The 10,039-nt window shown below is 42.7% G+C and overlaps 1 protein-coding gene across 3 annotated transcripts in view; it reads right to left on the reverse strand.

The window, feature by feature from the left end:
* klf8 (Kruppel-like factor 8) overlaps positions 1–9,813 on the reverse strand; it is a 92,037-nt gene extending 82,224 nt beyond the window's left edge. For 2 of the 3 annotated variants that reach the window (XM_014195719.2, XM_014195716.2), the window contains exon 1: positions 9,514–9,810. In XM_014195719.2, coding sequence (XP_014051194.1) covers positions 9,514–9,540 — 27 coding nt within the window. In that variant the 5' untranslated portion in view covers positions 9,541–9,810. Of the gene's footprint in view, positions 1–9,513 lie in introns of all 3 variants that reach the window. The other variant, XM_014195717.2, reaches the window with a different exon arrangement.
* Between the last annotated feature and the right edge of the window lie 226 nt (positions 9,814–10,039).

The raw sequence follows: 10,039 nt of genomic DNA on the forward strand, positions 1-10,039 counted from the left end.
CTTGAAATTGGCCCTAATTAATCGGCTATGCCGATCGGTCGACCTCTAGTTTAAACACACCTACTCATTCAATGTTTTTTCTTTATTTTTTACTATTTTCTACATTGTAGAATAATAGTGAAGACATCAAAACCTATAAATAACACATATGGAATCATGTAGTAACCAAAAAAAAGTGTTAAACAAATAAAAAAATATATTTTATATTTGAGATTCTTCAAAGTAGCGACCCTTTACCTCGATGACAGCATTGCACAGTATTGGCAAAGCTTTCCCCATTTTTTCTATATTTTTAGTCTAGGACATTGGGGTGGGGGATGGGTGCTAGGCTGATATACCACATAGAATTGTTCCGAGAGCCAATCCGTAACCCGCCATATAAAAATTAATAATAACTTTATTAGCATTATTAGACTATTTTTACTATTCCCCTTCCCTGCATGAATGAATTTGTCTGTATGTCTATTCGATATTTGGATAAAATAAAACTATGCTATGAATGAAAAAAAAAATTATACTTTCACAATGCGTTGAGTCACTCAAATTGCTTTGAGGAAAAGAGCCTTCTAATTAGCCTTCTTACCTAATAAAAGCCTATAGCCAAAATAACAAAACAATACATATACATTCGATATTGTTAAATCAAATAGTTTAGGCTTAATTAAAACTTGAACTAACCATTCCCAAAATCGAATATACCGCGCATTCGGAAGTATTCAGACCCCTTGACTTTTTCCACACTTTGTTACGTTACAGCTAGGGACGCAAGATATATTGGTGAACATATCGGAATCGGCCGATATTAGCTAAAAATGCCAACGTCGACCCGAAGTCTAGTTTAACGCCGATGTGCAAAACCCGATGTCAAAGCTGACGTGCATACCTATACAATGTAGGTACATGACGTAATGACGCCACATAAAATTTGGAGCTACACGTGCAACACAGCATTTCTAACCTAGCCCACACGTCTGCTGTGCGGATTGAGCAGTCAACAAGACGAGCAGTCATTTGAAAGAGTAAGAACATTTCAGCGAGACAACTCAAAAGGAGAAATCCATTAACGCCAAGATAATGGAATTCATTGCCCTTGACAATCAACCGTTCTCTGTCGTGGGTGATGTTGGCTTTCGCCGACTGGTCCAGCACCGGTACACGCTACCATGTGCGCTATTTTTCAGATCTTGCTCTACCGGAGTTACACAGTAATAGCGTCACTGCTATTAGCTTCACGACTGACATTTGGACCAGCGATATCAGCCCCATGAACATGCTGAGTCTGTCGGCACAGTGGGTCGTCGAGGATTTCGTACTGAGGAAAGTCGTTTTACATGCTCATGAATGTCCTAGTTGTCATACCGCTGCTGCCATTTCAATGGCATTTGAGAACATGTTTGAAACATGAACACACTCTTAGCTCCATTCAAACAACTGACTCGAGAAAAAAGCTCATCAACTGTGCCTGCAGCAGACGTGATACCCTCTGTCATGGCATTGAAACGCCAGCTCAACAAAACTGGCGACAGGCTGTGAACAAGCGATTCGGTGGCACTCTCTCTTTACAGTGTCGCCACCATGCTCGATGCTATGTACAAGGACCGCTACATCGAAGCAGACAAGAAACAGGGTTTACGTGAAATGTTACTTACACAGCTGGACAAGATGGAAATGGACACAGTGACAGTGCGCACCGAGGAAGAGGCCACTGATAGACAGAGCTGAAACTTCACTGCTTGACATGTATGATGAAATCCTGGTTGAGAATGAAACGATTGAACAAATGAACAACGAAACAGCACAGAAAGTAAGTGAAAGAAATAGGTTTTGATTGTTTTACTGGTAATGGGGACATACGTAAATGCCAACAAAATAACTTTTTGGTCAGTGTGGTGTGCGTGTGTAACCTTTATTTACCTAGGCAAGTCAGTTATGAACAAATTCTTATTTACAATGACGGCCTACGCCAGCCAAACGCCGACGACGCTGGGCCAATTGTGCGCCGCCCTATGGGACTCCCCATCACGGCCGGATGTAGAACCAGGGACTGTAGTGACGCCTCTTGCACTGAGATGCAGTGTCTTAGGCCGCTGCGTCCATGTTAACTGTACTAAAATGCTTTAAAGGCCGCTAAAATTTTAAATAGCGAGGAAAATATCGGATATCGGTATCGGACAAAAATGTTATATTGGTGCATCACTAGTTACAGCCTTATTCTAAAATGTATTAAATAGATGTTTTCCTCATCAATCTACACACAATACCCCAAAATGACAAAGCGAAAACAGGTTTATAGACATTTTTGCCAATGTATTAAAAAAAAAAAATCTATTAAATATCTTATTTACATAAGTATTCAGACCCTTTGCTATGACACTTGAAATTATGCTCAGGTGCATCCTGTTTCCATTGATCATCCTTGAGATGTTTCTACAACTTGATTGGAGTCCACCTGTGGTAAATTCAATTGATTGGACATGATTTGGAAAGGCACACACCTGTCTATATAAGGTCTCACAGTTGACAGTGCATGTCAGAGCAAAAACCAAGCCATGAGGTTGAAGGAATTGTCCGTAGAGGTCCGAGACAGGATTGTGTCAAGTTTCAGATCTGCGGAAGGGTACCAAAAAACGTCTGCAGCATTTAAGGTCCCCAAGAACACAGTGGCCTCCATTCTTAAATGGAAGAAGTTTGGAAACACTAAGACTCTTCCTAGAGCTTGCCGCCCGGCCAAACTGAGTAATCGGGGGGAGAAGGGCCTTGGTCAAGGAGGTGACCAAGAACCCGATGGTCACTCTAACAGATCTCCAGAGTTCCTCTGTGGAGATGGAAGAACCTTCCAGAAGGACGACCATCTCTGAAGCACTCCACCAATCAGGCCTTTATGGTAGAGTGGCCAGACTGAAGCTACGCTTGGAGTTTGCCAAAAGGCACCTAAAGACTCTCAGACCATGAGAAACAACAAATCATGTCCAATCAATTGCATTTACCACAAGTGGACTCCAATCAAGTTGTAGAATCATCATGGATGATCAATGGAAACAGGATGCATCTGAGCTCATAGTAAAGGGTCTGAATACTTATGTAAATAAGATATTATTTTATTTATTTTTTTACGAAATTTGCTAAACTTTCGAAAAACCTGTTTTCACTTTGTCAATAGATTGATGAGGGGAAAAAATAATTTAATCAATTTCAGATTATGGAAAAAGTCAAGCGGCCTGAATACTTTCAGATCTATTTTTTACGGTTATGACGATTATTTTATGTTCATAAAGGTCTTCAGCCATAACTGTCCATTACACAGTTAGGCCTATACTGTAATTGTGCCAGCCCTAGTGACACGCTTGACACCCCCCTTACCATCGCCCTACCTCTCCTGTCCTCCAAAACTAATACCCTTATGACACCAGCCCAACCCTACCACTCCTGTCCTTCCAAACTTGCTATTACCCCTGTTAACCTATCCACCCCAACCCCACTCAACTGTCCTTCCCTTCCTTCCAAACTAATACCCCTGTGACTGTGACACCATCCACCCTGTCTCCCCACCCAGCTCATACCCCCGTGACTGGCTGCCCCACAAAGTCAGCTAATGCCCCCAGTCTGCCAAATCAGGGTCACCTCACCTCTCTTTACCCCTGTTGTGACACTCTCACCAATGAATCCCCTCTCCCTCAAATATCATGCACCACATGCTACAACCCTGTAATAGTAGTCTCAAACAAGCTGAAGCCCGAAAGGGGCCACTGCTCCTAGCCTGGGTGCCAGTCTGTTTCTGCCTTAGTCAACTTGTCAACGTTTTATTTAGTAATGTGACAATTTGGCATGCTTGAATGCAAAATGGTCAGGTTCAGGCCTAGGTTTGTATTTATTATGGATCGCCATTAACTACTCTTCCTGGGGTCCAGCAAAATTAAGGCAGTTTATACAATTTTAAAAATATTACAATACATTCACAGATTTCACAACACACTGTGTGCCCTCAGGCCCCTACTCCACCACTACCACATATCTACAGTACTAAACCATGTGTATGTATAGTGCGTATGTTATTGTGTTTGTATGTTATCGTGTGTGTGTGTATGCATGTGTCTGTGCCAATGTTTGTGTTGCATCACAGTCCCCACTGTTCCATAAGGTGTCTTTTTTAATCAAATTTTACTGCTTGCATCAGTTACTTGATGTGGAATAGAGTTTCATGTAGTCATGGCTCTATGTCTGCCTCCCATAGTCTGTTCTGGACTTGGGGACTGTGAAGAGACCTCGTGGCATGTCTTGTGGGGTATGCATGGGTGTCCGAGCTGTGTGTCAGTAGTTTAGACAGACAACTCAGTGCATTCAACATGTCAATACCTCTCATAAATACAAGTAGTGATGAAGTCAATCTCTCCTCCACTTTCAGCCAGGAGAGATTGACCTGCATATTATTAATATTAGCTCTCTGTGTACATCCAAGGGCCAGCCGTGCTGCCCTGTTCTGAACCAATTGCAACTTTCCTAAGTCCTTTTTTGTGGCACCTGACCACACGACTAAACAGCAGTCAAGGTGCAACAAAACTAGGGCCTGTCGGACCTGCCTTGTTGATAGTGTTGTTAATAAGGCAGAGCATCGCTTTACTATAGATAGATTTCTCCCCACCTTAGCTACTGTTGTATCAATATGTTTTGACCATGACAGTTTACAATCCAGGGTTACTCCAAGCAGTTTAGTCACCTCAACTTGCTCAATTTCCACATTATTTATTACAAGATTTCGTTGAGGTTTAGGGTTTAGTGAGTGTTTTGTTCCAAATATAATGCTTTAAGTTTCATAAATATTTAGGGCTAACTTAATCCTTGCCACCCACTCTGAAACTAACTGCAGCTCTTTGAGCGTTGCAGTAATTTCAGTCGCAGTAGTAGCCAACATGTATAGTGTCGAGTCATCCGCATACATAGACACACTGGCTTTACATGCAACTAAGTCAGTGGCATGTCGTTAGTAAAAATTGAAAAAGCAAGGGGCCTAAACAGCTACCCTGGGAATTCCTGATTCTAACTGGATTATATTTTAGAGGCTTCCATTAAAGAACACCCTCTGTGTTCTGTTAGACAAGTAACTCTGTATCCACATTATTGCAGGGGGTGTAAAACCATAACACATACAGTTGAAGTTGGAAGTTTACATACACCTGAGCAAAATGCATTTAAACTCAGTTTTTCACAATTCCTGACATTTAATCCTAGTAAAAATGACCCTGTTTTAGGTCAGTTAGGATCACCAGTTTATTTTAAGTTCGTGAAATGTCAAAATAATAGTAGAGAGAATGATTTATTTCAGCTTTTATTTCTTTCATCACATTCCCAGTGGGTCAGAAGTTTACATTCACTCAATTAGTATTTGGTAGCATTGCCTTTAAATTGTTTAATTTGTTTTCCAACTTTTCTGCCTGCAGCTATGGAACCCTGACCTGTTCACCAGACGTGCTACCTGTCCCAGACCTGTTGTCCCAGACCTGCTGGAACCCTGACCTATTCACCCTGGACGTGCTACCTGTCCCAGACCTGCTGTTTTCAACTCTCTAGAGACAGCAGGAGCGGTAGAGATACTCTCAAAGATCGGCTATTAAAAAGCCAACTGACACTTACTCTTGTGTTACTGACTTGTTGCACCCTCGACAACTACTATGATTATTATTATTTGACAATGCTGGTCATTTATGAACATTTGAACATCTAGGCCATGTGCTGTTATAATATCCACCCGGCACAGCCAGAAGAGGACTGGCCACCCCTCATAGCCTGGTTCCTCTCTAGGTTTCTTCCTAGGTTTTGGCCTTTCTAGGGAGTTTTTCCTAGCCACCGTGCTTCTACACCTGCATTGCTTGCGGTTTGGGGTTTTAGGCTGGGTTTCTGTACAGCACTTTGAGATATCAGCTGATGTAAGAAGGGCTATATAAATAAATTTGATTTGATTTAACTTGGGTCAAACGTTTTGGGTAGCTTTCCACAATCTTCCCACAATAAGTTGGGTGAATTTTGGCCCATTTCTCCTGACAGAGCTGGAGTAACTGAGTCAGGTTTGTAGGCCTCCTTGCTCGCACACGCTTTTTCAGTTCTGCCCACATATTTTCTATGGGATTGAGGTCAGGGCTTTGTGATGGCCACTCCAAGACCTTGACTTTGTTGTCCTTAAGCCATTTTGCCACAACTTTGGAAATATGCTTGGGGTCATTGTCCATTTGGAAGACGCATTTGCTTTAACTTCCTGACTGATGTCTTCAGATGTTGCTTCAATATATCCACATAATTTTCCTCCCTCATGATGCCATCTATTTTGTTAAGTGCACCAGTCCCTCCTGCAGCAAAGCACCCCCACAACATGATGCTGCCACCCTCGTGCTTCACGGCTGGGATGGTGTTCTTCGGCTTGCAAGCGTCCCCCTTTTTCCTCCAAACATAACGATGGCCAAACAGTTCTATTTTTGTTTCATCAGACAAGAGGACATTTCTCCAAAAAGTACAATCTTTGTCCCCATGTGCAGTTGCAAACCGTAGTCTGCCTTTTTATGGTGGTTTGGAGCAGTGGCTTCTTCCTTGCTGAGTGGCCTTTCAAGTTATGTCAATATAGGACTCGTTTTACTGTGGATATAGATACTTTTGTACCTGTTTCCTCGAGCATCTTCACAAGGTCCTTTGCTATTGTTCTGGGATTGATTTGCACTTTTCGCACCAAAGTGCGTTAATCTCTAGGAGACAGAACGCTTCTCCTTCCTGAGCGGTATGACGGATGCGTGGTCCCGTGGTGTTTATACTTTCGTACTATTGTTTGTACAGATGAACGTGGTACCTTCAGGCGTTTGGAAATTGCTCCCAAGGATGAACCAGACTTGTGGAGGTCTACAATTTTTTTTCTGAGGTCTTGGCTAATTTCGTTTGATTTTCCCATGATGTCAAGCAAAGAGGCACTGAGTTTGAAGGTAGGCCTTGAAAAACATCCACAGGTATACCTCCGAATTGACTCAAATTATGTAAATTAGCCTATCAGAAGCTTCTAAAGCCATTACACCATTTTCTTGAATTTTCCAAGCTGTTTAAAAGGCACAGTCAACTTAGTCTATGTAAACTTCTGACCCACTGGAATTGTGATACAGTGAATTAAGTGAAATAATCTTTCTGTAAACAATTGTTGGAAAAATTACTTGTGTCATGCACAAAGTAGATGTCCTAACCGACTTGCCAAAACTGGTTGAAAAACAAGTTAATGACTCCAACCTAAGTGTATGTAAACTTCCGACTTCAACTGTACGTTTTTCCAGCAGCAGACTATGATTGATAATGTCAAAAGCGGCACTGAAGTCTAACAAGACAGCCCCACAATCATTTTATCATCAATTTCTCTCAGCCAATCATCAGTCATTTGTGTAAGTGCTGTGCTTGTTGAGTGTCCTTCCCTATAAGCATGCTGAAATTCAGTTGTCAATTTGTTTACTGTGAAATAGCAATGTATCTGGTCAAACACCATTTTTCCCAGAAGTTTACTAAGGGTTGGTAACAGGCTGATTGGTCGGCTACAGACACTACCGGCCTCCAAATGACTGGGCCTCTCCCTCCACAAAACTCAGTGCTCACCACCATTAGGCCTGCTGAGGCTGCTGCTGTCCTGCATAGGAATGTGTTATAGGCCCTGCGTATAGATTACACCTTCAGAGCTGGCCTAATCCATGCCATGCACACAGACACAGAGGCGTATACAAGCCAAACTCGCACTCAGAGAGAATACCCGCAGACGAGCACACACACACAAAGACACACGCTTGCACACGCACACACATACAGGAAAAGGAGTGTGCTCTGTGTCTCTTGTGTAGCAGTGACGAGTGACGACATCCGATTCATGTTTCATTACAGCATGAAACTGTCAATCATCATAATAAGGCAACTACACAGACTACAGACATGACAAGAAATGGATTTGTGTCATGCTTAGAGAAAAACAATAACTGAGGCCAAAAGTAATGTGGAGGTATCTCAGACATAATGCATCATTTGTGTCAACATGATGATAGATCAGTAGGCTATCTGTTTAATGTATAATGCATAATGAAACCTTTATTGATATCGCTGTTGAAGGATAACGATCTTGTGAATGATGAAAAGTCTTGACACCCCAGACAAGCTTGAAGGATGGGTTCTTTCCTGTCCCTGGTTGAGCCTGAATACTTGTCTTGCACTCTGACCCTTTGCTACTGTACCTGACGGCTGTACCAAAATATTTACAGCAGGCTTCCAAATGATGTAAAGTTCTGTGCACGAGATGCGGCAGGCCGGATGCGTGTACAGTGTCGCTCGAGGCAGTAGGCCTACACCTGGCTCGTTCCCAGGGTTGGGATGTGAGCGAGTGCTACTGTCCCTTTAAGGAACTAAGACTGTGTCCTACTAGCTCATAGAGATAGATAGAGATCTAACCTTTGTATCTGTGCCATTATGACAGCTGTGGTGGCATGGGCAGCACCATTGAGACCATCTCCATTTTAAAAGAAGTCAATTTTCTTATTTTCTGTTTGAAAAAAGCATAAAGCTAATATTGGTGATTTACCACCACCTGCAGTGCTGGAGTCCTCAACCAAATCTTGTCATTCATCTATTGTGGCCACTAGATGGCAGAGATATAGCTTAAAGCCATAGGCAACCCAATTTGAAGAAGACAATGCTCTGATCATTAGCTGATAACTCCCAACCCATAGGAATCCCCACCCAGTTCATGGTGGAAACCCTCAATGGCAATGCCCATGCGAAAATGGGTTATATCCATCTAGAGATCTCTATCTATCTCTATGTACTAGCTGCAGTTCCTGTGTTTCCTTCCTGCCTCACTAGCTAACATAGATCACAGCGCACTTAAAAAAAAAAAGAATGTACCCCAAAGCTCGCACAGAGAGGGGATGAGAGAGACAGTTACCCGAGAAGGAATATATAGTTAACACGTTCCAGTTCCTTCCATTTGCATGCACGTTAAATTGTTAACGTTTACAGAGGAGAGAACAGTGTTTAAGAGACAGGGAGAGAGAGGCAACAGCACTGTCTGCGGTCGATTGTCGGAGCTATCGAACCTCTTTCTTTGCTGTGGAAGATGCGAGAGTTTGTGTTCTCGGAAGTAGCCTACGGCAACAGTCTCCTCCTTTGCAAAAATACTGAATCGTATGAGTCGATTCCTAGTTAAATCGAAGCTTGACACACACAACTGGGAGTCGAGGAATTCGACTCTCCACCTCTAGTTCTCAGTAGCCTGCGTCAGTCACCTAGCTAGCTAACATGCTATTATTATCAGTGCCGTTGCCTAGTAGTTGGTCAACTAGCTAGCTAACTGAATGTAACAGTCAAGCTTCTTACATATGCCTTCCCCTTTGTCAGACACTCTCCAATTGTCTTTATATTGGCACATGTTAAACTGACAATGTAAACTCATTTAAATATCGGCCGATAGCAGTTTGCTGGACAGGGCAAAGTCAATAATGGTCAAGACAGACTTACTTTCTTGCTTCGAGTCTCCGTGTGCATCTCGGTAGCTAGGGTGCAGAGGGGGGGGGTTGATCGGGTGGGTGAATTTGAATAATAGTAATCTTTTTGGCAGTTTTCCACCTTTTGAATCAATTTGCTATTTGGGAGAAAGTTGTATTGTTTGCCTCTTCGGATATTCTTTTAGATCATATCCACGGCGTCGACTATTCCTCTTTCTTCACCAATAAAGTCTCTCTCTCGGTGTGTTGTTGCCGTGTACAGGGTTGGGCGCTCTCTCTCTTCGTTTCTCCTCCGCCTCTCCCTGCTTGTGACCCCACCCTGCGTCTCCACCCCTCAACCCTGTCAATCAGAAACTGAGCAGCCAGCCACAGACCAGACCTACCCGAGCTTGCAGCAACGCCAAACTATCCCCCAAATTCACACACTAAATGTGCATGCATTTCGCCGTCATAGCGTCTGTAAAGGCACACACACATCCATGTCAACCTAATGATGTAAAGTAAGTTGTAGTGGATGTCTATGAGGCAAATTGATATGT

This window comes from Salmo salar, chromosome ssa04, assembly GCF_905237065.1.
Source record: "Salmo salar chromosome ssa04, Ssal_v3.1, whole genome shotgun sequence".
Lineage (NCBI taxonomy): Eukaryota > Metazoa > Chordata > Actinopteri > Salmoniformes > Salmonidae > Salmo > Salmo salar.